This window comes from Musa acuminata, chromosome BXJ3-8 (assembly GCF_036884655.1).
Source record: "Musa acuminata AAA Group cultivar baxijiao chromosome BXJ3-8, Cavendish_Baxijiao_AAA, whole genome shotgun sequence".
In the NCBI taxonomy this organism is placed as follows: domain Eukaryota; kingdom Viridiplantae; phylum Streptophyta; class Magnoliopsida; order Zingiberales; family Musaceae; genus Musa; species Musa acuminata.
In genome coordinates, this window is record NC_088356.1 from 4029818 (window position 1) to 4056494 (window position 26677).

The following is a 26677-nucleotide window of genomic DNA, read 5'->3' on the forward strand; positions in this document are numbered from 1 at the left end:
TCCTCCTTTTCTATAAAATCTAATAATAATGATAATTATTATAGGGTGAATTTACGAAAAAATATTTTACTTTTTAAAATTTTTCATAAAAACCTTTTTTTTTTAATAATAATTTTATCTTTTCATCGACTGCCCACTTTGCCCTGCCCTGCCCAGCCCAGCCAATCGGCCACCGCCTCCATCGTCGCCATCGTCAGATCCCAACTGCTTGCGATTGACGGTGCTCGCCCGAAGTCGGCAGGAGGCGACCCCGTGCACGATGAAGCGAGGCGGCTAGCCCTCGTGCGAGGGCTAGAGTGAAGAGGGCGACCCCCCGCACGATAGAGGGCGGCGGTCAACCCTCGCGCGATGCGTGGTTGCCCCACTCCGCCACACATGGGGCCTCCCCCTCCATTGCATCTCTCACACAAGGGTTTCAAGTGGAGGGGGGGCAGTCTTGCTTGGCAAAAGGGAGTGGTCCTCCATGGCAGAGGGGGGCTGCGAGCGATGATGTATCCGTCGAAAGAAGTAAAATAGTCTTTTCATATGATAGGGGGCTGTTTGGAATATTTAGGGGTGTTTTGCTGAAATTTTTGTAAAGGTAAATGTATTTTTGGGGAATTCGCCCATGATTATGACTATATATAGGTGTACCTTGTCTTAATCTTATCCTCGTCCGCAGCTCTCCCTCCTTGTCGGAAGACGAGGGGAAGAAGAAGGGATGGGCAAGCTAATGGCGTCCCCTCGCCCCTTATACCTACTTCTTGTCGTTGTATTGGCCACGGCGCTTCATCCGGCGCAGCAGGTCAACCTCTCTACCCCTCTTTTCTTTTTTCCTTTAGATCTTTGTCATCAATTAGTCATTAAATTTTACGGAGGAGAAATTTTCCTCCGATCATCATGCCGATCGCATCCAGCGACAGCCGCCACCGTGCTTCTGAATCCTCCTAGATGAATTGTATGCCAGAGGACGGGGAATCTTTGTCATAGGTTTCTTGAATCCGGACGACGTCTAGTTTCGAGGCTGAATTGGGGAAAGGACAGAACCTTTTAGCTGTGGAATGATCAAGATCATCCAGTTCTTGTCTACCCCTCTTCATCTGAATTAGGATTTCTTGAATCCAGTTCTTGTGGGTTGGAATTCTTGTTGAGGTGATATGCCCAATGTTTTGACCCCAAATAATTCTCTCTCCCTCTCTTGTGTTTATGTGTCAATTGTAAGCAAAACATACATGAAAAAGTCTTATGGGTTAGGTGTTGGTTTTGTTCATAATCACTTATTGTTGTTGTTATGGATCGTATCTTTAGCTTTCGTTCTATGTCATCAGTTACGATGACTGAACTTTGTTTCAAGTTAATTGATTTGCACTTCACCTTGTATTATGCTTTAATGATCATAAAATTAAACATTAGCTTCTGTTTTACAGGTATTTGCAGTGGAATCAACACCTCAGCTCAGGTCCGACTCAATGATTCTTCAGGTGTTCTTCTATCTCTATGTTCCAAACAGCCGATTGTTATGGTTGGATGTATCTTCTTCTACTCCACTTCTGGTGTTATTTTGATTTCGATCGTGATTACATGACAATCAAATGATCCAAACAGCCACTTGTTATGGTTGGATGTATCTTCTTCTACACCACTTCTGGTGTTATTTTGATTTTGATTGTGATTACATGACACAGAAATCAATCGTACAAGAGATTAATGCTAACCCTAATGCTGGATGGCAAGCGGCCATGAACTCCCGTTTCGAGAATTATACAGTAAGGCCCTGAAACCTGATTTCGATCATTCAGATTTACTTTAACAGCACAGAGGGGATCTCTGAGTCTTGTGGAATGATCCTAATCGCTAAGTTTTCTTTATTACTTTTGTAGATTGGCCAGTTCAAGCATATTCTTGGAGTGAAGCCAACACCTTCCAATGAGGTTATGGATATTCCTAAAAGAACTTACCCAAAATCTTTAAAGCTCCCTAGGCAATTTGATGCAAGAACGGCCTGGCCTCAGTGTAGCACAATTGGAACAATTCTTGGTCAGCTGTTAAACTTCCATTGTTTTCTTTTTCTTCTTATTTATGGGTGATAAAATTAGATGGAAGACTAATGTTTTTTTTTACTGTGTGCCAACTATGGCAATGGGGCATATCGATCAAATTGGTCAACAGATCAGGTAAGCTTGTTCATTTTGGTGGTCTTTGATATAAAACACAAGACACACCATTAAATACATAGCTTGTTCATGATGGACAGGGGCACTGTGGTTCATGTTGGGCTTTTGGTGCTGTAGAATCACTTTCTGACCGTTTCTGCATTCACTTCGGCATTGTAAGAGCCTGCTCATCATTTCATAAAGATCACCATTTTGTGCATCGAGGAGACTAATGTAACTTTGCTCCGTGTTTCTTTTTTTCTTGTCTTATAGAATATTTCTCTGTCTGTCAATGACCTTTTGTCATGCTGCGGGTTCATGTGTGGAGATGGATGCGATGGAGGGTATCCTATAAGTGCATGGCGGTACTTTGTCCAGAATGGCGTTGTCACTGATGAGGTAACCAACTACAATGCAGTCAACCTGCTTTTCTCCGAATTATATCATTTCCTCTTTGTCTTATATAAATTTACCTTGCGATAGCAGATGCTGATACACAGTTGTCTTGTATTAGCTTTCCATTAGTCTTTGGCATGTGGAGCATCATAACACAGATATAAGTTGGCATGAGCAAGACCAACTACTGGTCTTAACTGAATACTCTTGTCCACTGTCAGAATATGGGTAGTCACTGAGAAGTGATGTCAGACTAGTTTTGGATACCAACTAAAATTAAACACTCTATGAGTATGATCTGAATTGGCGCATGACGTGGTTGTCAGATTCAGAACTTGAGCATATAAATGAAGCTACTGTATCTGCAAACATTAATGGGAATCATACACCTAATAATAAGACTTTGATTCGACAGAGTAGGACAGCGGGCCATATGTGATGTTGACAACAAGGTTTATGAAGTAGGCCATATATTCCAAATAATAAAATCAACATTGTAGGATTATGAAGTAAGGTGGCAACAAGGTTTCTTTGAACAAGTTAATCTTGAATAGAATATGCAATATTTGTATAGAGAAACCCAGAAAAAAAAATCTGTCTTGTCATTGCTGAAGAATAATGAATGACAATACTGGTGCTACCTTTTCTGGAGGTTATGTAAGGATTGGTTGGATTTGCCCAAACAGAACTATGAATTTTGATACTTTTCTTCTTTACTTGTTTACTATAATTAAAATGGGAAGCTAATATATGTATTCTGCTGCCTTTGTGTCCATTATCAAACATTTTGATACTTTTCTTCTTTACTTGTTTACTATAATGAAAATGGGAAGATAATATATTTTTTCCGTCTTGCTTCTTTGTTGTAGATTGACATGCTTAATTATGGTTGGTCTTGCAGTGTGACCCATATTTTGATGACGTCGGTTGTGCTCATCCGGGCTGTGAACCCCTATATCCAACCCCACAATGCGAAAAGAAGTGCAAAGCCAAGAACCTTCTCTGGGACCAATCAAAGCATTTTGGTGTCAATGCCTATATGGTAAACTCGGATCCAAAGGATATCATGACAGAGGTCTACACAAATGGTCCTGCAGAAGTTGGCTTTACGGTTTATGAGGTGTGTCAGAGGCAAACTCATTTATGGATCATACAATCACTCAATTAGAGTCGTCCTAATCTTGATATTAGCATATACACTTTGTTTCAAATGCTTTCATCCTTCACGTGTACTAGATATTTCTTTTACAAGCTAGCTTAGTCAATTTGCTAACATTTTTTTCCGAAATTTTCTGCTTTGCTTAGGATTTTGCTCACTACAAATCAGGAGTCTACAAACATGTGACAGGTGTTGCAATCGGCGGCCATGCTGTAAAGTTAATCGGATGGGGAACCAGCGATGAGGGCGAGGACTACTGGGTCTGTTCATAATAAATTCTTCAGTTTCCGATATTTACAAGTCATTCCAAGACGTCTGATCTTTGTGTCTACTCTTTTGTGCAGCTTCTTGCAAACCAGTGGAACAGAAGCTGGGGTGACGTACGTACAAGTGTTAAATCATTGCATATACTGCATGAAGTATATTGTTTGTTTGATGGACTTGTTCATTGTCTGGCATGTGTGCAGGATGGTTACTTCAAGATCACACGGGGTAGGAATGAATGTGGGATCGAAGAGGATGTTGTTGCTGGGATGCCCTCATCAAAGAACTTGGTCAGGTACTACGTGAACAGCGATTCAGAAGCCGATGCCAGTGCTTAATTTGAAGTGGCCCCGTATAGGACCGCCTATGTTGTTGTTATGTCAAACCCTAAAACTTGTTTTATGGCAAAATACTAAACTTGTTAGATGCTTATGTTAGTACCCCTTGTTGACTTATCTTCATCCTCATCCGCTAAAGCCAGGATAAGCTTCTGTTTTGAAAAAATATCTCAGGAAATTTCGACATGGACAGTATCTTCTTAGCATCTAGCATACTCTTCCTTTTCATTTCAGATAATAATCGACGGATGGGAGTATTTAGGTTAAGGATGGGGAAATAATCTATTAGATTCTAAGAGATCAGATGGATCAGCAACCGAAGAAAGGGCAGGGGGGTCAACAATAGATCAAAGTTGAATTTAGGAAAATTTACCTGGATTATTTGCGCACAGCTTCTCATTTCGCTGTGAAGTTGGGGATTGTTTCTTCTTGGGACAAACAAATGACCTCAGAAGCAAGCACGCCCTGAAGAATACGCTGGGATAGCAGCAGTAACAGCAGCAAGCAGTTCTCGAGCGCTCTCACCGTTTATGCCTGTATGAGACAGCAAAGAGGCCAAGTTCATGCAGATGCCACCACAATAAACAGCAGTTGACGGAGCAAGAGAGTCCGGAAATGGCTCACAGATGTCAGCTCTGCACTGGTGCCATATCAACAGTCTGATGATAGATGAAAGCAGCCTGACAAAACAATGAACACGGTAAGTAAGCGACAACCCGAGTGAATCACGTGACAAGAAACGATGAATTAATTTATTCGTAGCCTTCAAATACCTTTCTTTGTAGGAGGCAACACATACCTGAACAACGAACACCTGGCACTACAAGAAACAAACAAGCTATTTTGATCTTTGGCTCATTATCTAAACTGAAAACATAAGAAAATTACACACGGACATCCACATGACTCGATCTCGATCAACCAGCACCAAAGTGACGTGAATGAAAAAGATGTACATCACTCACGAACCCTGATTAGCTTTCGATCAAGAAGAGTTACAGCACTAGTTTGACTGAAGTAATCGGAGTCTGCATATTCCAGCTTTGCAATACATCGAAGCACAGTCCTGATCAAGACTTCCTCATTTGATAGCCCCCAAGTCTCAGCATTTGATCGATTAAGCACTAAAAAAAAATCACTGAAGATTATCTTTTACTTGAGTCATCAACTGCAGGAACCTTGGCAGGGTAATTTGAAAATTCAGTTGCAGCTAATATTGAAAAATCATATGGTTGTGCTGAAGCAGCAGCACTGTCTTTGAGCAATGAAGATTTGATCACTTCCAAGTCTGCTTGGTCTTGCGGTGTGGTTGACCTCACCGGGCTACTCGAACCTGATGTGGAGACACCAGACAACCGTGTATCATCTAACTTCCCTGCATACATGTGTTTGTTCTTTCTCACAGCATCCATCTCCTGCCCGGTTGGCACAAATGTCCGTGATCGATACTTTCTTGCTCGCTCATCACCCTCATTGTTGTTGTACAGTACATAATCATGATAAGTAGGGGCAAACTGTGTCAAGATACACACACCGAATAGAATATTAACAAAAGATTGCCTAATATATATATATATATATATATATGCTACTTTGATTCAACACAAAATGAATTAATTTACAAGGAAAGTCACCTGATGAACCGTGTCATGGTAGAAATCATTGAACTTCAGAGCATGAAAAAGGCTTCCCCTTAAACCACCAGATGCACCAATGTTGGCGCCTGCATATTCCTTGTATGGAAATGCATACAGGTGGCCAACAGCTGCTGCAAGCATCTCAACACACAACACAAAGTTCTGAAGATCAGCAGCTTCTTCTGCATTCTTTATCAAGTTGGACTTGGCTGCGAGAAAAACCAACACACCCTGCATGAAAGGTAGGTAAAATGCTGTTGTCAAGAAGGAAGACCATATGACAAGCAAACATGTGTTGTCCACAAGTAGCCCTATATACTAAACCCTAAAGGTTCGTTCATTAATTATGCCAGAGAAAAGGCCAGCATTGCTATCCAAACAAATATGTTAGAGAATTTCAAACCAATCAAACAATAAACTTAGGTTAACACCAAGGTAAACCCCAAGTACCTGCCAATATGTGAGGAAGACGACAGATTTGATTATAATGAACTTTGGAACTGGGTTGAAAGGCTGGAGTAAATCTTTGCATGCTACATAGAACAAAGCAAGAGCATACAATGCCATGGAATATGATATAGTATAGATTATTGTGATGTAAAGATAGGCTTGGTCCACGCTGAAATTTCCATCTTCATATTTCCCTTTTGCATATAATATGAAGGTAATCACAACTAGAATAGGCTTCAGGATCACAAATTGCAAACCGCCTTGCTTGCACCTTCTTATAAAACGTCTGTAAACAACAAGTATGTTCAAGAATGAATAACTGAAGAAAATTGAATTCACTTGTGACAATTTTACACAAGTCTCACTTGCTATGTAGCATAAACTTCAAAAATCATCAACAAGGAAAAAGAGTCTCAGAGAACGGACCCATCAAGAGGAATGGAAGGAAAACAGCACGTCATTAGGTACCATGATGGCTTCAGAGATCGTCCACTTAAACTCAAGACCACTGCACCTGGACCTCCCACCCAAGCCAAGCAGAGCGAAAGGAAGTTATAAATGACCCAAGCCTCATAGCTGAAACAGTTATGTATTATCAGAATAGCTGATGCACAAACTTGTAAAAACGGTTTTGGTCATCAAGTCCTATCTGTACTATAATGCCTTAGAGCGAAAAGTTCTTGCATCCAAGAATTTCAAGTCGAATATCAAAATAAGTAAGCACAATATATAAAATTATAACATTCCTTTTTTAATAACAAAAATCATGATGACCCCTTTTTTTTTCTTGTATAGGACAATTTGACCTTAACAGAGTCGGAGACAACAAAAGGATACAATCTTGGTTTTATAGGAGGAAGCAGAACCGCAGGGAAAAGAATTATACAGCAGAAACAAGAAAAGAATCGAGATTTATTAGATCTGTTCTTCAAAAATCAATCTCATCCACAAAGGAATGTGATTTTGTGATTCCAAGTAGAATCAGGAAATCAAAATAGTAGGCGAAGGGTAGAAGTAAAACTACCCAACGTACAGATCAGCAAAGTATGCCATAGAAGTATATGTTTGTTAGACCATAATAGATTGAGCATATAAAAGGAAACAAGGATGTTGTAGTCTTGTAGACAATGGCAGCTCACTGCTTACTCATGAAGTAACATATCTGAGCTTCTTGCTCTTTCGCCCAGACCAAAAACTAAAACTCGCATTGATATAACTGTCAGTTCTAGGTTACCAAAAATGTAACAGTGATATCTGTTATACATAATAATATTTCAAAAGCACAATGTAGGTTACAACAAACTGAATTAAGGGAGGCAGATTGAAAAGGGAATTGAAAACATATCCAAATAATCAGGAATCACAGATTCTTTTTATAGCACTCTGCAACTAAATTCAGCTGCAGGCTTGCAGAAAGACAAAAGCTGCTCATGGCCTATATCCTTCAAACCAAATATCGCATTCCAGTATTTTCATACACAACAAACTGGGTGAAAATAGACATGTTCAATTACATGAACTTCTAGAAGACATAACAAATATACGAGGGTCAATCTGCTTGAGAAACTTTGATAGATTTAATAAAAAGAAAATGAAATGTGGTATATAATTCAAATTTTGATTATTACGATGCTATCGATTAGCTTGAGAATGGTGATATTTCATATGACATTCATCTCAACCATGTAAGGGATTCTTTATGCTCGTAACAAATGATGACTTAAGTTCAGCAAGAAGCAACCAAGCTCCTAATTCGAACTCCATTTGCAACAGTCCAACAACCTCACCACATAGAATCAGATTTGCAGTTATCAGTACCACCAAGCCAAAAACGTGAAAAAGAGTTTATTTTCTTTCAAAACTTCCTCTTATTCTCTTCCTACACTTTCTGTACACAGATCAGCATCTTCAGTGCTAAAAGCTACAGTATCACTCCCAGTTTAACCATAAACTGCAGTTTCAATTGCCAAGTTAACTTCTTTTTCATTTCAATAGTTCATTGAAAGAACCTCACTCATGAGCTTTACACGAACTATCAATTTCCAAAAGTATGAGGTAAGGTTCAAAACTCCAGAAAAGGATAAGCTGAAAAAGAAAAGATGTGTTCAGTTTTAAGGAAGAGACGCTACATCCTCCTCTTACTCTCCTGAATCCTTTTGCCATCACAACAAACTTTAACCACATAAGAAATCTCCAGTATTTCATTAAAACAAACTCACTCACTAGCAATACAGTAACCATCAAATTCCAAAAGTATGAGGTAAGATTCAAAACTCCAGAAAAAAAGGGATAAGCTGAAAAAGAAAAGATATATGTTCAGTTAGATGCTCCATCCTCCTCTTAGTCTCCTAAATCCTTTTTCCATCACATCAAACTATACACACATAAAAACTCTCAAACAGTGACAACTTATAAACTTGATCATGCCTTGTGTCACGATCCAGCCCAAGAGATGTGATCCATTAATTTTCTTGAGCTCAAACCATTAACTTTGTTGAGTACAAACCATTAACTCGAAATGATTAAGCCAAGTAATAATAATACATTCATCAAACCCTTCCATATTTTTATCTACTTCAGATATAAGACTAAATCAGGGTGTTACAATTCCCTCCTCCTTCACCTCTATCAAATCCTAGCATGATGCTTGTGAAGTCAAATCCAATGGATAGCCCTTTCTTATTCGAGTCCATCACCATGTCCAATTATGCTCTCGTATCATTTGTCATTATCCAACCGATGAGATAACTGATCAATTAATTTTATTGACTCCAAACAATTGATCCAAAATAATTAAGCCCAAGTTAATATTAGTACACCATTAGATTCTCCTAAATCTTTGTCCACTTCCGATGTGAACTAAATAAAGTGTTATAGATAGCTTACTCTTAGAGCAAAATATTTTCCCTCGATTCAGTCAAAAAGAAACTTAAGCTTTTCTTGGAGAAGAGAAGAAAATGAATACTTCTCAAATATCTTCCTAGTTCCTAGTTCCTACTTCCTACACAATCTCATGTAATTAGAGATAACATACATTGAAACATCAAGCACCTCAAAGAACCTCAAGTTGTTAAAAAGAGATTTGAACAGAGTATTAAGCTATATTAGTGGTAGACAGTTTTGGATAACTACTACATGCAAATACTGGTCTTCTCCATACATCCTATGAATTGGTGCATGCCACTGATATATGTTAAGACTAAGAATAAAACTGGAGTAACACTGCAGTGTTGACTATTCTTGATCAAGACATTTAGAATGACAATGATGACAAACATACTTACACTTCTCGAATAGAATTAAAATATATTGAACGATCATTAAGGACGAGAGACAAGAATGACATAAGTGCATAGACCTGCCAAAAAAAGGTATGAGCTGATCAGACAGATAATTATTGAATTAGTACAATCAATAGAATCCATATATTGGTACAATTACGCAATAATACATATATCAGAATCCATAACTCAGTGCACAGGATATCTCAAGCACCACCAAATGTCACCCAATTCTTTTTCATTTATCTTTTTTTTTTTAAGAAAGTTACTGAATCATGTCAGCTACGTTAATTCTCCAAAATTATTTTTGTCAATGTGTAGATGCATAATTTGAGGCACCTTTTATTCATTGGTCATGGCAATATGAACGAGGTACATAAGCCAAAATAGGGGAAAAAAGAAACTTATAACCCAGTGCATTATGATACAACATCATCATGCATATTTTCCAAATAAAGTAGCTTGCACAGGTTTCAATTGAAGCATGACTATTCAATTGTTATTCACTTATTATACATATCCATCAAACCCAGTTCCCGATTTCGTCCCAAAGGATCAGAAAGCTGTCCCTTACTAGTCATTTTGTCAGCAATTTACTGATTTTAAATGGTGGTTCTGCTCATCTTTCATAAGAAGGTACATCATGATTTTTCAATTGCTATTAGTTCATGATAAATTTTGAGCTTTGATGCAGTTCGCAAGATTTCAGCAATGTTGTACCTTGCCTGCATAATTTCTGCAGAGAGTTCTGTCCATTCCAAAGTTGCACCCTCTTGTATGTTGTTGGCTTGTGAGAACAGGGCATATATAATAGTGCATTCAAGTGGAAATTAAGTTCATGGTTCATAGGACAGATCCAGAGAAGGAATATAGCATACACTCGGATGCCTATACAGAAGCATGACATAAAATTATATAATAAAGAAACCATATAACTACCATCTGTCTGAAAGATAATTAGCCTTGGCCATTTTCTTGCTCTACCGGGGAAAGATAAGAAAGCAAATAATATACCAAAGCCAAAAAAGTTTTAAAGAAGCTTCAAACTAGAGCATTCAGATTTTCATATGCTTGAACTCCTGCTGGTACGTCTTTTAATTCTATATATAACATACACTGGTTACATTACAACCATGTAGTAACCCTTATGCTCAAGCAAAAAAAGAAGAGGAGCATGGTAGAGAGTAAGAAAGTAACAGCACATGCCAAATTTAAGTACTAGTTCTAAAGGTGCAGATCAGCCAAGAATGTTCCTAAGCTATGAAAACTCAACGCAGTTGGACTTGTGAAATTAGGCCACAAGATTTCATATCTCCATAATGGAATTATTAGAACGCAACTGGCCTATGTCAAGAAACCATCAATAACATCAACAACGACAACAACAGTATTAATAAATACGGAACCATTCAAGCAAATAGCATACCGGCACCATGAAGATGATGCGAACTATGTAGCGCTGATAGGTAGGCTCCGTATAATTCAAGAGGTGCCTGTATATGTGAAGCACCGCCAGTGCTATGGCTCCCACCGTACATGGGAACGCGATGATGACAAATAGAATAGGCGCCATCCAAGAAAAGAAGAACCAAATCGAATTCCCGTCGTCCTCCAACCAGCGATCAGTCTAACGCTCAAGCGGATCGGTAACTAAAAGCCGCAGATCACAGTCACAACGAAATCTCGCAGTCCCCGAGTGGCCGTTCCCATGGGACGGGGTCTGCGACCTCGGAGGGGAATCTTGAGGTCAATTGTGGGGAAATCAGCGGCGGAAGGGAGCCGAAACCAGATCTTGGATAAGGGGAACGAAAGCAGTGGGAGCAAGTGATCGACAGACTCTGATCTAGGGTTAGGGTTGAAGGATTGGCGAAACGAAACTGGCAAAGGTGGCGGTCGTAGGGTTTCTTCTTCTTCGCCGTCCTTCTCCCTTCCTCACGGCGGGGGAGATACGACGGGATCAGCGGCACGAGGATCCTCCCGCATGCGGAGGTATTGGCAATTGGAGGAGGAGGAGGGCGGAGGCGGAGGAGGAAGACGACGCCGCAGCGAAGGAATCGAAATCACACAACACCTCGTTGTTACAATTTCCTCTTTCGAATTCAGGGAATGGTGATCATGGTTGAACTATAATAAAAGATAAAAGAAACTAATTACCTGTTACTATAATTAATTGTTTAGTATTTAGTTAATAATTTGTTAAAAGAGCATGATAACTGTGTTTATAATATTTATATTTTATGTATAGGCATTGCAAAAGGTAATTAATTATCTTATTGGGTCGGGTGGGAAATGAGACGGTGACGTCCGACCCGTTTTGAGGGTTATTCTTGGATCTCATATGATCGGATGATGAACCGCCGATCGGGCAATTTTTATTGGGTCGGGTAGGAAAGAAGACGGTGACGAAGTGATACCGTTTCAATTCCCGTCCGACCCGTCTTGTGAAGATTACGGTTCGATGTGGTACGGTTTTGAGTCCAAATTGGTCGAACCGAATCAAATCGGGTCGATTGGATGTATCGCGGGTCGGATTGAGATTGACGTCCCCGCATCCGTTCCATCTCCTCCCTTTCCGCTCACCTCTTGGTGGATAAGACAGAGCGGCACAGCGCCGAGAGCAGTTGTAGAAGAATGGAGGTGTCGTTGATGAGCAGCACTCGCTGCTCTTCCTTCTCGCCCTCTCCCACCTGGAAACCCTCGGTCTCCCTTCTTGCCCGCCCCGCTCTCCTCTCCTTGCGCTCCTCCTCGTTGTGTCCTCTCGGCCCTCTCTCCTCGTCCAGGGACCTCCTCTCCCGCCGGCATGGCGGGCGGAGGGTGACGGTCATGAGCATGGAGGCGGGAATCGGCGTGATGGGGACCAAGCTCGGCATGATGACCTACTTCGAGCCCGACGGCACCGTCGTCCCCGTCACCGTCGTCGGCTTCCGCGAGGGCAATATCGTCGCCCAGGTCAAGACCGCCGCTACCGATGGCTACGACGCTGTCCAGGTGGGCTACCGCCGCGTCCGTGACCGCAAGCTCACCAAGCCCGAGCTGGGCCACCTGGAGAAGGCCGGCGCCATCCCCATGCGCCACCTCCAGGAGTTTCGACTCCAGTCCGTTGACGGCTTCGAGCCCGGCCAGAGGCTCGTCGTCGAGGATATTTTCAAAGAGGGTGACCTCGTCGACGTCTCCGGCAATTCCATCGGCAAGGGGTTCCAAGGTATCGTCTTGTTGCTTTCTTAAAACCCTATTTACTCCGGGGTACAATCCGATCTGAGCTTTATATGCATCTGGTCGAGAAGGCATACATTCTCATCACCATACTAGACTTCAAACTGGATGCTTCATTTTGACTCCATCCACATTAGTTTTTATGCACAACATGAGTATTATGACCACAAAAATCATGTTGTGCCATTGGAATGACCTAAATCCTATTTAATTCTGATGCAACACCATAAGATTTAGAGTTGCCCTAGTGCAAGCTCAAACGCCACTTTTAAAATGCAGAACTGGATTGAGATATGCAATCATTTTTGGCTAAACGATTTTGTTTTCCAAGTAGATTTCAAGGACTTCTGTCTTGAGAGGAGCATCTAAATTAGCATTGCTCAAAATTGGTGACAATTGACAATCACACCAAGGTGGTAATTGTTTGGTAAGTTTGGAAGATCTTAGGTTCTTACAGTTATTTTGGATTCATTTTTTTCAAGAAATAGCTGGATTTTGGTTTGAAAATGTGTATTTGTTCAAGGAATGCTCTGGTATAAAGTTTAATCAAAAGTGCATTTTGTTGGTCTTCCATGCCAATGCACTTTGATGTAGGAACCATTTACCGGTACCACAATAATGGATCATTTGAGGTGTATTCTTAGATTTGGTTGGAATATAGGCATGCACAGGTTCAACCATTAAGGATCTAACTGAATCGACCTGATATGTTTTGTCGTTTGGGTCTTCTTCAGTCTCAATTTGACCCTAGGGTTTGTGTTGTGAAGTTGGTTTGAATGCGAACTGGTGTTTGAGTCTATGTTGGCTGTAATGTACCATGTTAATATGGCATTGGCAAGGAGAATTGAGCCATCAGGGGTGTGCAAACGATGTGCTTGCTTAGGATGTCGACTGGCATGATGTTGGGCTACCAAGTCCGGTTTGTATTTCTCTGGTTCTACATCGTTGTTTTGCACTGATGTTTCATGTTGATAGACTGTAATTTTATTGTCCATTCTTACACGTTTTATTGTACTACATAATGCTCTGCTTTGTATGAATTTCTACACCGAGGACAATTAGGCATCATTTATCTTATTATTTGTTTTCCATCCATATTATGGCAGATTAATTTGGCATGTGGATGATACATTTTATCTTTATTCTAGTTTACTTCATGAGTTCTTTTTTGGCTCTTCACCATATGCCTTTTTCTTGGACATCTGTATTATTTTTTATCTATAATCCTCAATCCGTAAACCAGATAATCATGTGTGAACTATCAAGTTATTGTGAAATATAATCTACTGAATTGAGTTCATCCCTAAATTTGCATCTAGACTGGTAGGTGCCAGGAAGAAACAGCCATCTAGACTTTTGAAGAAAGTGTATATTTGACTGCAAAAAATTCGGCCGGAAGATGAAGAGGATCCATTTTCCTTGCAGGTGGAATCAAAAGGCACAACTTCCGTCGTGGACTGATGACTCATGGTTCCAAGAGTCACAGAGCCCTGGGTTCGATTGGTGCTGGTACTACTCCTGGACGTGTGTACAAGGGAAAGAAGATGCCCGGAAGGATGGGAGGAACCAAGACCAAAATCCGAAAGCTGAAGATTGTCAAAATAGACAGCGAATTGCGAGTGGTCATGATAAAAGGGGCTGTTCCTGGAAAGCCGGGCAACCTTCTCCGAATTACGCCTGCCAAGATTGTCGGGAAAAATATACCCAAGAACTAGCACCTATCTATCTTTATTGTGTCCAATTCACCTTTCGGAAATCTGGTTGCTTCCTTTTTTTTCCATTAGTCTTTAGCAGTACCTATTAGCTTTCTTTCTGGACTATGCTGTTGAACAGAGTCGTAACCATCGCAGCAGTTTTCCCGGAAACCTGGTTGTTTCTTCAACTTCGAGCTTTGTAATCCAACATGTAGTGTTACTACAAGTATGGAGATGGATGTTTCTGTATAATTGTGTGTATAAACCTGATAGCATGGAAGTTCAATTTGTGTATAATTTTGAGTTTTGAGAAATCATGCATCAATGATTATACTCTCTCTCTCTCTCTCTCTCTCTCTCTCTTCTCTCTCTCTTCTATCAGTGTTATACAAAGTTAGAAGACATAGCACGTTGGATTTTTGCGTGTAGAACATTAACAATCTACTAAAAATGCTTTCCTGATGCCAGTTTCCTGCTTAAAGTTGGTCCTTGTTTGTGACATGGATCAAATTAGCACCAACCGTGCTGTCCTAAGTGTCTTCACCTCTCTGTTGCTCGAGTCGCCGTTGCGCCTCCCTCGAGGCCTTACCCAACTCCTCGTCTCCCGGCAGTTGTTGACTCGATGATTCCCACCTCTCCAACTATTATCCGGCAGTTGTTGACTCGATGCTCCCACCTCAGTCCATCATCTCTCACGAAGATTTCCATGGCAAACACGTAGGAAAACAAGCTAAACTACCTTCGCATTGTAGTCAGCTCTCCTAAGACGAGCTTTAGTGTAGGAAGGACGCACGAGCAGAGCAGCATTGCAGTCCACATAATCTAACAGAATCGGCACCGGAAGAGGCAGCAGATTGTACCTCTTTCAGCACAGAATGCCAATCGCTTTGTTTGCGCGGTTCGCTGCACTTGGAGAGAGGGGTTTGGTTGCGGTTTACTTGCGCGATTTCCTCGGAGCTCGCTTCGTGTCGTGCGAGCTTGTAATGAAGAATTGCCTTCTCCGCTTCTTCCATTCTGAAACGAGTTCATGCTGATGCTTTAAGTGGAAATATCTGAGGTAGGAGAAGAATGTCGTTGTGGAATTACCCGAGGTATAGTATGGCTAATCGTCGATGCGCCCTGCCGAAGCAAGGATCTCGTCGCACTGCTTCTTTGCACTCGCCGACGGCCTCCAGGAGTCGGTCCATGGCCATGAGGGGGGCTGCCTTGTTGCTCCCAAGACGATGCCTTGCCCTGGTCGATCAGAATGGCGCGATCATACAGTGCCACCGCCTCCGCGTATCTCCCCTACTTGTACTCCTCGTTGCCCATCTCCTTCAGCTCCTCTGGCTCCAACCACTTTGACAGAGCTAGGCAGCGTACCTCGGGTGTCGCGGCCGAATCTTGCTTGCCGTCGGAGGAGATCCCGCCTCTTTCCTTTGCGGTCTTGGGCAGGCAATCGAGCACGTTCAGGCTCGGAGTGACCGCCTCGGGAGCCCGGATGTTGCCCAGGTTCACCGGAAGACGTGTGGACGAGGGCGCTGGTGGTCGTGGATCACGCCGTCGAGCTGGCCCGGCCGGCGCACTCGACGGGCAGCCTTGAGGTAGCCGGGGGCTACCGTCTTGGAATTCTGCGGCGCCGGCGCGGCGGGTGGAAGGGCCGCGCTCGTGGGCACCAAGAGGGACGCCTCGTCATCGGACGCTGCTCGCCGGCGCTTGGAGTCGGAGGGCGGTAGACTGGGGCTATCTACGACCGGGTGACGGGGGCTCGAGAACGGATTCCTTCGGCGATAGATGCTATTGTAAATGACGCGAAGGCCACAACCAGAGGCCGCCTTCCCGTCCGCCGCCATGCGCCGGTGCTTCCTCTTCCCTACGACGCATTTGATGGAGGAAGAGACAAGGCAAAGACGAGCCAAAGAGATGTCATCCACCCTCACCCTATCCCATTCTGCAGCTAACAAGAGGGAGGGAGAAGAAACACCATGGAGCAGGGGAGTTCGGAGTTGCACGTACAACAGGACTGGCGTGGAGTGTGATTGACAGACCAAAAAGAACACGTTCTTCCCCTTCCCTCCTCGAATTCTGACTGACTTTTGGAATGCGAGGGAAGAAGCAGAGAAAGGAAGGAAGAAGAGCGCATAGAGAAGAAGAAGACACCGTAGGCGGATGCATGAAGACGTTTTACATTTCAATCCTTGGAAAACTCGTAAATATCCTATCAGCCCATATATATATATATATATATATATATATATATATATATATATATATATATATATATATATATATATATATATATATATATATATATATATATATATAGTTACTAAGAAATTAATAATAATAACAAGTAAATTATAATAAAAAACCAAATCAAAAGGATAGTCATCTCCTGTTTTAGGGATGACAGTACACATTACAACACCTGCAACTAAATGGCTCCACAACCAGACTCTGATTCATGAGACTGTAGCAACTTGTTTTGCCCATGAATCAATGATCAATACCATGCAAGCTTCATGCAGGGAGTAGAGCCACACAGCAGTTCATTTTAAGATCAGATTCACCCATACAAATAAACTTCTCAAAGTCATTTCATTATTGCATACAGAAACATCAACCGGACGGGCTCGCATTAGTACCATGGATATCGGCAAAACCTAACTGAAGCAGAAGTTCATTAGCTCACTTGGTGGTGGACTGACATCGGACACAAACACTATGAGCCTATTCTTGGGATCATCAAACCAAAGTCCTTGTGCCCCTCGACTTCGGGGCAGAAGCAAGCTCCACGGAGACTATGAATCCTGACTTGCCAGCTTCCCTGAGATAGCGCACATCGCCGTTCATGAGCCTGAGCAATTTCCTGCACACAAGAAGGCCGAGGCCCTCCTCGGACGGATCCTCGCTGGTTCCAAACATTTCAGAAAGAAGATCATCTGGCACTCCGCTTCCGGTATGTGTGATCCTGAAATAAATCAGCCAAGAAAGATTACAGCTGAGAATACAGGATTAATTATTGGGAAGAACAGAAAACGGCAAAGACCATGGAGCATTTCCCTTGATCGACTAACCCTGTGTTACCAGTGCACTAAAGCTCTTCTTTGGACCTGTCAACAACCAACTCAAATATAATCATTTTGTCTAACCCTAAATTGGCACCACTACCAAAGGTATATATAATAACAAATGCTTCATGTGCCGACTACCTAACGCACGAGTTAGATCTTGACAGAAGAACCCAACTTCGAGCCCACACCCTTCTCACCGAGTGAGCACATTAACAAGTATGCCTGACACTGTTGAGTCAAAGTCACCATGAATCAGAAATTAGGAAGTGCCATATGTTGTTTATAACTCAGAGAAGTGAGATCTTTAGAATATAAAGTTTAAATTGTAAGTGCACACTCAAAAATAAGCTACCTAACATAAACTCCTACAAACAACTCGCTGACCTGGACTGGTGCAATATCCTTAAGACATCAAACATTCCAGTCTCCAATCTCGAATCCCGATAACTCGAACTTAGACAAAACCGTAGTCCCCGAAAAACTTCCAATGGTAGGTGGATAAAATTGAACATCATTCTCCATCGTCTTTCAGCCTTGTACAATTCAAACTCCAGTTAAAACCAAAGCACCAGCAAGTACAAGCTGACGTGACACAAAGACCACTTTTCAAATTGCCCTATACATATTTGTTTTAATACTAAAAATTCCTAGTCACAGCCTCATACCGAGAACAACCTGAAGTCACCACTGAAATACTTACTGAAAAACAAAGAACAAATATCAATAACCAACATAAACAGAGAATAAGAAAAAATGCAACCTATATAAGAATTTCAAAGCACAAGCCAATATAAGAACAAGATATATTACTACAAAGATGAAGGAATTTGTAGTAAATGGATATTTGAAATCCTCAAACATTGTTAATAATCAACAATTATGGCCAAACTGTAATATCCCGATTTAGTCTCACATTAGAAGTGGACGACGACTTGGATTGGCTTGGTTTGATGTACTACACTATTGTTAACTTACATCATACTTGCATCCATCCGACCATAAGTCAATCCAAGTTTTCGTTCACTTTCAATGTGAGATTAAATTGGGACATTACACAGATTATGAGGGCGGGATGATTATCAAACAATAAACATATGAACTAAAATTGGAAATACAACAATTTGACTCCCAAATACTCACACAAAGTGGATCATTATCACTAGAATCTACGATGCTGGAAATGTAAGTATTTCACTACAGCCATACTATCATTGAGAACTAAAGGGGATTATTTTATACATTACTTGCATACTCGTATTTATGTTAAAATTTATCAGCATTTTAAGATGTTGTGATAGGTCCTAGCCTCATGATGAGAAAATATTATATAAAGATCAACTTTATTAGAGGAAGACAACACTGGTTAGCAGGAAATACAAGCAACCAAGAATAAACAAGCAGCATAAATATTTGCATTCTGCTGAACTACTACTTAGCACATATGAGCATCTTTAATAGAACTAGTTTTGTATTGACGACAGCAATTACCATTAAAGAAAGAAACTGTTCTAGAACCAGTTACAGGCCGTTGAATCTATCATACCTCAGTTCAAGGTGTAAGACATGGAGAGATTTTCCCAGCTGGTCCTTGATAAGGCTAGCAGCAATTTCAACCAGACCTCCAGAAGGAGAGGATTTCACAGACACAAGCAAGAAACCAGCAAGGATCTGTTGAAGCCTAAGACTGTCACCAAAAACACCTTCATTCATGAACCCATCAGACAGATCATAGACTATTCTGACTCCCTTTGACTGGCTGGCAAGCATGACTTGACTTACTGCAGTAACCACCAAATCATGCAGCACAAACTCGACCATTTCCAGATCTAACCAGCTAAATGAAACATATAAAAAGGATGAATTAACATCAGTAAAAAAATTGTAGATATAGTACAAAAGAAAACTAGGCCGAACTAGCACTATGCAGGACCCTCCATCCATGCCAAATCTACATGACTCTTATGCATAAAGATTAAATTCGTAAATAGATAAAAAAAATTTCTGATGGGGTCACATGGCCAATTATGGAACATGTTGACATGACCACAAAGACAAGATTTTTAGGACACTAATAAATGACTTGATTGGGGAGAACAAATCTGTATAATCTAATAAATACCATGATGAGATTTACCTGTCCATAATGTTCTCTAAATCCAAGTCATCAAGAATCCTATTTAACTGGCGATGACATTTTGCCCCAGTATTAAGGAGCTGTCTCTGTTCATCACACAAGTCAGTTCCTTCCAGCATCTTTCTTGAATACATTATACCTGAAAGGGGATTCCTAATTTCATGCCTTATATAACCCAAAGCCTTCAACCTCTTCATCACACTCTGCTCAGAGATTTGCTTCACCTGGAGCACATGTTGCAGCTCATGACTAGCAGTATGAAGAAAGCAAAAGACTCCTGTGACCATACCATCCTCGCCCACTTTCTTGCTTACTGACAATAGGCACTCCACAAGTTTACCATTCCGATTGATAAAACTAAAAGGAGCCTTCTCAGTTTCTTGCCCTGTCATTGCATTGTTAACTAAGATGCTGAGAATTACATATGTGTCTTGGTTCTTCATGCGGCAGCAGGCTACATGACTCCCGAAAACCTCCCCCAAAAGCATCTTGTCTATCACCTCATCTCTCTGCCACCCAGATAACTTAGTCATAGCTGCATTCCACTCCGAACACCATCCAAATTCATCTGCACCAAATATTGGAGGTATAAGCGGACTGGGGTTATGGACAATGGCTTTATAGTCTCCTTCAATCCGGGTAAATTTGTCCAACACCATCTTATGACCAGTCATATCTTGAGCCACAAAACAAACACCAACTACATGATCATTGATGGCACGACTTGCACAAGCATTAACGATCAATATGACAGGACCATCATCACTCCGAGGACCATAAGTTTTCATTTGAAACTGCACATTTTGCTCCTCTTTTCCTGATCAAATACAAAAATAAAAATAAGAGTAGCCTATTAAAAAGAAATAAATAGATATAATGACTGAGATGTGAGAAATATTATGCTGTAAACCATAAGAGCTGTGATCCAATACAATATGGTATGGGGCCTATGGGAAAATTGAAAACCAAGAAATATGAGGAGGAGAAACAAAAGGAGCATTTACCCTGTAATGCCAAGTGAAGCATCTCCCTGACAGCATCTGCTGAACATTCTTCCACGAGGCTAAGCAAATGTTTCCCTATTGCTTGGTCAACTGATAGACCAGTCAATTCAGCAATTTTAAGATTCCATCCATTTATGATGCCATCAACATCCACAGCTAAAATTGGCACAGTCGCCGTCTCTATTAGGCGGACCATTTCATTTGTTACCGCCTGCAGTTCTACCAACCCTTCAAGTTTAAGGTCATTGATCCTGGAGTCCAATGTGTCCTTTTTGCTCACACTGTCATTTTCATTCAGGGATCCCCTTAGTATAAGTTGTAGCGAGTGAATGGCATCCATCTCATAGTCATTCCAAGGCAAGCTTTTCATCTTCACGACTTCAAGGAAAGCCTTGAATGAAGATCTTGGGTGCATTCTGCTACCGTCATCCTTGTCTGAAGGATCATGCTTTGCACCTCCCCATCTAACTTCATCAGCAGTATGAGATCTGAACCAAAAGAGGACATCCCTGGACGTTATTCTGGCAGCAGCCATTCCACAAACTGAATCGCCAAGAGCTGACGCACCTGGATATCCAGCATCCATTAGACTATCAGTACTTAAGCCTGTCGAATCCATGTGATACTCTGTCAGCCAGTAGGCAATGTCCCGTATCTGTGGCTCAGTTGGAGCTAAACCGAGTCGCCACACCTTGTTCTGGTAAAGAAGTGCAGCACCACCACATTTTACTAGATCCATGATATTGGGACTCTGAGTTACAATGCCTATAGGAGAAGTTTCTTTGAGCAGCATATCACACAGGAGAGTCTGGGTCCGCAAGATGTTCTTCTCACGTATCTGGTTCTCTAATTCAATCTCCTTGCTGACATGTATCGCAAACACTTGCATTAAGAACTCACATGCATATCTTAAGGGGAAAGGGACAAACCTTGGGGTCTCGTTGTGGCATACGACAAGCCCCCAAAGCCTCTTCCTCTTCTGCCGCTGTGGTTGTTGCCCTGCCTCTGTGTCATCATCCTCGTCACCTTCATTTACCACCACAGCCATAACTAGTGAAGCAATCGAATTCATGTTCTCCATATACTGCAAGTGACAACTATGTGGTGCTCGGAGGGTAGATCCACAGAAGGTGATGTCAAAGGGAAGCTTGTCGTGTTGGTATATCTTGATGGACTTGGCACGACAATCACAGATCATTCGAACCTTGTTTTTCATAAAGAGGAACCTGGCAGCCTGGGGAATGTCTGTCGCCGGATAATGTAGCCCCAGATAAGGATCCAGGCCTGGCTTTGTGATCTCTGCGAACACCTCACCATGATCATCCTCATGGAACTTGTAAACCATGACCCTGTCGTAGCCAGTGAGCTCAAAGACTTCATCTATCACTGTATTACACAGCCGCTGAATGCTGCCACCAGGCAGGGATTGAAGCTTAGCTATAGCCTTGGCAGCGAGCTTGTAAGACTGCAGAGCACCAGCGGCAGTCATGGGCACCTCACTAGGTTTCACGGGTTCGAAGTCTACGATCAAACAACCAGTCACACGGTGCACAATCGCATAGAAGGGCTTACCGGAGGTCTTGCAGTGGACTAGGATGGGATTGAGCAGAGACACCTCGGCGAAGCCAAGAGCCTTCTGCAGCGCCGCCGTGCTAGGAGAAGTGAAGAGAGACCTGACGTCGGTGCCGATTCCGAGCACGGGGTGGTCGCCCACGCTGGGAACCGCATGGCTCACCATGGTGAGCATCTCCGGGGCGTTCTCGCTGTAGGCGATGACTTTGAACGACTTCTCGTCGAGGGCTAACAAGCAGCCGAAGGACTGGATGAACTTCCCCTTCTGGATGTGCTGCAGGTAGGCCGTGACCTTCTCCGACCTCCTCTGGTCCCCGGAGGGCTCCCGGAGCGCGTAAACCGATTGCAAGTAGTCGAAGGACTCGCCGAACTCCTCGAAGTCGGCATCAAGCTTGGCGTCCACGGTTGTCTGAGCCACTATCCGGGCGCTGTGCCGGCTTCTACTGGAGCTGGTGGAAGACTGCGTGGGCCTGGACGACGACATCTTCTTCAGAGCTCGCACCAAGGAAGCCGAAGCCCGTCGGGAAAGGCGACGCCTTTCTTATCGCGTACTAAGATTGCGAGTGCGGCCACGAATTTACCACCGCAGACCTCAACAAGGAGATGTTTTGTGCATCGCTAAGAACAACGCCAGAAGAATCTCCAAACTGGGGATTTACTTTTTCACTGCAAGGGACAGAGACAAAGCCAAGCATCATCCAGGAGAAGCGGAGTAAAAGGACCAAACGTCTTACGACTGCTGCCGAACTGAAGCTGGAGACACAGCAGCAAGCATGAAGCTCACCGATCAAGATTTCTGCCGGTAAGGTCGAAGTATGGAGCTAAATTTTTTTCTTGCAGAGCAGCAGCAGGTCCTCGCTACGACCAACTTTCTTCTTCCTTCAGCTTCGACACAGAGCGACAGGAGAGGATGCAAAAAGGTTAGCAACTTTCAGTGAGTCATGCGGAAAAACTTGGGCAAGAAATATCCCCTCCCACGAAAAGGTTTGAAGGAGTTGATGATCTAAAGGAAGAAGAAGATGAGAAGAACCCCCGGTTTACCCTCGAGAAAGCCCCTCGAGTGCTCCCAATCTCGGTAATTCCTCCACGCCTCTGAGGAATCGCGAGGATTCTCGCGAACGGCACCCGAATCCTAAATCCAAAATCCTCACGCATTCCAGGGAGCAGAGCACAGGGTAGTCAAAAACCGGAAACCAGCGAAACCGATAAACCAGGGAGCGGACGGGGCAGATCAAGTGCAAGTGCGTGCGGGCGTGGACGCGACGAGAGGGGAGCGAGCACCCATTTGGCCTCTACTTTTCGGGGTTGGAAGAGGACCAAAAGTCACGTCCACGGTCATGAGCCGCAGCCCGCGGAAGGGGCGGCGCGCACCCGACCAATTGCCTCGCCCGGCCGGGGTTCACCAAGAGTCTCCAACCGGACTCGTTGTGCTCGAAAGCCGGGCGCCGCGCTGCACCTCTACTCCCTCCCTCACTGTCGTCGCAGTCACGGATGCGGCCAAACCCAGCAATCTATTCGAGGATTGAAAGAGGAAAGAATAGGGGGACGAATCCAAGCGCGGATATAAGGATACAATATCTCAGCGACGAGTTCACGTCAGTCACGTTAAACCAATATGACATTTTCCAGCATCATTACATGCGTATCCATCCATGTCAGTGTATAACAAACACTGTACATGCGTACCAATATGACATTTTTTTTTCTTTTTTTGAATGATATCCCTTTTTAAATTCTCAAAAATACTCATTAAAAATATTTTTATTCAAATCTAAAAAAATCCGTTAACTATTTATAATGTTATATGGATTATTTTTTTTCCTCACAAAATATTATATATAATATTAAAATAGTTACATTATAAACAGTTTTTTAAGAAGGAATATTAGAAATTGTGATCATAATTTGTGAATTTTTTTAAAAAAATACTATTTATATTTTATTTTTTTTATTAATAAAAAATATTTCTATATTGACAATAATATATTGCAGTATGGAAAAAATGTGCGTTCCACTAACTAAAGACGCGTGCCTCGCTCGCTGTAACGCACCCGAATGATTGACCAGGTCGACGTCTGGTGTTCCTGTCATCTCCCAGGTGTTGAGGCACAGACGACGCGGGCCCACGTGTCGGGAGGTTTGGGTAACGCAGCAACGAGTAGAAATAGGATAACAAGCCTAGGAAGGATGACAGCGGATATAACGGGTCGGATCCTTTGAGGTGTTGATATCGATCCAACCCAACCGAATCGTTGCCAGGTCGGATGCCTCCTTGTCCTCTCTCCCTTCCAAGTGTTAATCCAAAGACGACGCGGGTCCCTCTTCTCGCAGCTGTGGAAGGCGGGGGCAACGGGTAGCAATAAGGTGACGGGGTTTAACGAGGGTAGTAGTAGCCGACTTAACGGACCGGACTTTTTGGACGCTGAATCTACTCGACCCGGTAAATGATGATTAGGGTTGTTGTCGTTAGCGGAGGCAGTTAGTCATGGATGAGGCAAAGTGACAGCTGTCACGCATATCCTGTTAGTGTGCGTGTTCCGATCTTTTCGTCGAGTGGTGACCAATGTCGCGACTTGAAACCGACATACTCAAGTGATCCCACGTCGAAGTGCAGACACGATTCTGCGATCTACATCCTCGTTGCTTTAGGGATCGTGCAGGCATATGATGACCCTTCATCCGGAGGTTTTTTAGTGCCAACGCACGAATCTAAAAGCGAGGGGGGTCGAGACATCGGATTCTCCAGGCCCCCCAAGGAGGGAATCTTGTGGCGAAGACGCCTGTAGCCAGTGGATCCCAGAACCAGAAGCTCATCTCGGACGTGCTCCGCCGTGCGAACAGTGGACAGGAATGCTGACGTGGCACGATCGTGTACTGGTTGACTTCGAGGGGGTGCCATCCAAGTACCGACGGCCATGGCAGCAGCAAGCTCCTGTGCTTCTCGGTGCGCGAGAGAGAGAGAGAGACAGAGGACCAGTGGGAGTTCACGTGGGCACCAGGCGCCATGCCAGGCTTCCCATTCCCAATTAATATTGCGGAGCACTGGTCGGCAACAGTGGCACATGGTTCCCATCATCGTCCCCACCCACCATCCTTTCTCTTCCCCCCTTTCTTTGTCCTCTTTGGGGGTGGGGCAAATCCCGATCGACCACCTCCGTTAACTCTCTCGGTTGGTCCTGCGCAGGTAGATCGGAAAAAGAAACAAAACAATCAATGCTCTTCGTTTTCCTAATGATCTCTGCACTGCGGCGAAACAGAGGAGAGTGGGCGGCATGTGGAAGGGGCGAGCGGGCGGATACGAGGATCGGGTGGCGTGATCACCCCCCCTCTCTTCCTCCATCATCTCCTGGGAATCCTCCACAGGCTTCCGCGGCGTTTAAGGAAGGCTGCCCCAACCATGCCTTTTCTCTTCCGTGCTCGATGGGCAACATCGAGGCTCTTCGGACAGGTACCAAGGCCGGTTCACATGTCCCCTGTAGCACCAAGTACTCTCAAAGTGGCCTCCCCATTTGCTCCGTGTTCATCTCCTAGGTTTACTTCGTAAAGTACTCCTGTGTTTGGTTGCATGTGTCTACGTCTATTCCGTTATATTCTCTCCCATACTACCAGCAAAATCTATTTACCATGGATTCAATAGTTCATCCACCAAGTGAGAAAAGTGTTCTTTAAATGTGAACTGCATGTGTTGACACAAATAAAAATCAATGTAGTACATGACACAAGTTTGGGCTTGGATTGGCAGAAGCAGGAATCCGAGCAGGACAAGTCTGTTTCCGGATGCAGTTGGGGTTTAATTGTTTACAATCTATTCCAAGGCAAAAAGGGCCGACATAACATAGTGCAGCATCTGTTGAACAGATGCTGATCCAAATCTCTTCCTCATATCTTTTCGCCTAATCCTTGGATTTGATCTCCAGTTCAAAGGTACAAAGCTTTTGCTAGTGCAGCAACATGGAGCCAACAAGTAAAAGCAAGCATCTATCTATTGGACGTGAATGAACTTACATAAAGATGCGAGTGAATAGTTCATTTTGTCCATTTATCTTGGACCGGTATAACCTTCGATCTAATATCAAATCAATTCGATTAACAAATTAGTTACTTGAGTCAGCTGCATGTTTCGAATAGGAGTAATGTTATTGAGTGGTATTAAGGTAACTAATATCCTACTCGGCGTCATTCCTAAGTCTATTTTGAGAGATAGGGGACCAAACACCACATTGATCTATTGATTTCTAGTTTGGTATTGGTAAATTGGAATCATGATAAGTCCACATGCTAATCGCTACTGATACGATATGATATGATGACGAGATCAACATCTACTTGCTATACGGTCGACACCTTGAT

At 42.8% G+C, this 26677-nt stretch overlaps 4 protein-coding genes and 1 long non-coding RNA gene across 6 annotated transcripts; 3 read left to right on the top strand and 2 right to left on the bottom strand.

Annotated features, from left to right (window-relative positions):
* The first annotated feature begins 443 nt into the window (after window positions 1-443).
* Window positions 444-4406, top strand: LOC103993719 (cathepsin B-like protease 3). Its single transcript, XM_009413890.3, has 12 exons — window positions 444-580; window positions 662-784; window positions 1407-1460; window positions 1665-1745; window positions 1860-2016; window positions 2149-2153; window positions 2234-2308; window positions 2406-2531; window positions 3430-3648; window positions 3834-3947; window positions 4032-4067; window positions 4155-4406. The coding sequence occupies exons 2-12, from the start codon at window positions 701-703 to the stop codon at window positions 4287-4289; spliced, it is 1086 nt and encodes a 361-aa protein (XP_009412165.2). The 5' UTR covers window positions 444-580; window positions 662-700; the 3' UTR covers window positions 4290-4406.
* An 840-nt stretch (window positions 4407-5246) lies between these two features.
* On the bottom strand, window positions 5247-11761 carry LOC135645834 (uncharacterized). The gene is made up of 6 exons (XM_065164633.1): window positions 11084-11761; window positions 9661-9734; window positions 6803-6952; window positions 6377-6662; window positions 5924-6157; window positions 5247-5803 (listed from the first exon to the last, which is right to left on the bottom strand). The coding sequence occupies exons 1-6, from the start codon at window positions 11228-11230 to the stop codon at window positions 5435-5437; spliced, it is 1260 nt and encodes a 419-aa protein (XP_065020705.1). The 5' UTR covers window positions 11231-11761; the 3' UTR covers window positions 5247-5434.
* A 489-nt stretch (window positions 11762-12250) lies between these two features.
* LOC135645835 (large ribosomal subunit protein uL3c-like) lies at window positions 12251-14900 on the top strand. The gene is made up of 2 exons (XM_065164634.1): window positions 12251-12859; window positions 14296-14900. The coding sequence occupies exons 1-2, from the start codon at window positions 12289-12291 to the stop codon at window positions 14583-14585; spliced, it is 861 nt and encodes a 286-aa protein (XP_065020706.1). The 5' UTR covers window positions 12251-12288; the 3' UTR covers window positions 14586-14900.
* Window positions 14901-17075: 2175 nt separating this feature from the next.
* LOC135585675 (phytochrome A-like) lies at window positions 17076-23842 on the bottom strand. 2 transcript variants are annotated; one of them, XM_009413887.3, is made up of 6 exons: window positions 23369-23842; window positions 23112-23206; window positions 20756-22993; window positions 19752-20568; window positions 19161-19451; window positions 17076-17514 (listed from the first exon to the last, which is right to left on the bottom strand). In XM_009413887.3, exons 3-6 carry the CDS (start codon window positions 22809-22811, stop codon window positions 17289-17291), a joined length of 3390 nt encoding a protein of 1129 aa, XP_009412162.2. In that variant the 5' UTR covers window positions 22812-22993; window positions 23112-23206; window positions 23369-23842; the 3' UTR covers window positions 17076-17288. The 2 variants fall into 2 exon arrangements, with proteins under 2 accessions (XP_009412162.2, XP_065019436.1); XM_065163364.1 differs by having other exon boundaries at window positions 23112-23212.
* Window positions 23843-25117: 1275 nt separating this feature from the next.
* LOC135644388 (uncharacterized) lies at window positions 25118-26049 on the top strand. Its single transcript, XR_010498463.1, has 2 exons — window positions 25118-25392; window positions 25512-26049. It is a non-coding gene; the product is annotated as an uncharacterized LOC135644388 (long non-coding RNA).
* Window positions 26050-26677: the final 628 nt, after the last annotated feature.

Excerpts from the sequence above, each read along its gene's own strand:
- LOC135585675 (XM_009413887.3), bottom strand. The coding sequence starts at position 22,811 with ATGTCGTCGTCCAGGCCCACGCAGTCTTCCACCAGCTCCAGTAGAAGC. Across the intron at positions 20,569-20,755 it reads GCTTCACTTGGCATTACAGG|GAAAAGAGGAGCAAAATGTG; the intron begins GTAAATGCTCCT and ends GTATTTGATCAG. Across the intron at positions 19,452-19,751 it reads TTAGAGAACATTATGGACAG|CTGGTTAGATCTGGAAATGG; the intron begins GTAAATCTCATC and ends TGTTTCATTTAG.
- LOC135645835 (XM_065164634.1), top strand. The coding sequence starts at position 12,289 with ATGGAGGTGTCGTTGATGAGCAGCACTCGCTGCTCTTCCTTCTCGCCC. Across the intron at positions 12,860-14,295 it reads CATCGGCAAGGGGTTCCAAG|GTGGAATCAAAAGGCACAAC; the intron begins GTATCGTCTTGT and ends TTTTCCTTGCAG.
- LOC135645834 (XM_065164633.1), bottom strand. The coding sequence starts at position 11,230 with ATGGCGCCTATTCTATTTGTCATCATCGCGTTCCCATGTACGGTGGGA. Across the intron at positions 9,735-11,083 it reads GCATCATCTTCATGGTGCCG|GTCTATGCACTTATGTCATT; the intron begins GTATGCTATTTG and ends TTTTTTTGGCAG. Across the intron at positions 5,804-5,923 it reads ACCATGACACGGTTCATCAG|TTTGCCCCTACTTATCATGA; the intron begins GTGACTTTCCTT and ends ATCTTGACACAG.
- LOC103993719 (XM_009413890.3), top strand. The coding sequence starts at position 701 with ATGGGCAAGCTAATGGCGTCCCCTCGCCCCTTATACCTACTTCTTGTC. Across the intron at positions 785-1,406 it reads CGCTTCATCCGGCGCAGCAG|GTATTTGCAGTGGAATCAAC; the intron begins GTCAACCTCTCT and ends TCTGTTTTACAG. Across the intron at positions 1,746-1,859 it reads CCCGTTTCGAGAATTATACA|ATTGGCCAGTTCAAGCATAT; the intron begins GTAAGGCCCTGA and ends TTACTTTTGTAG.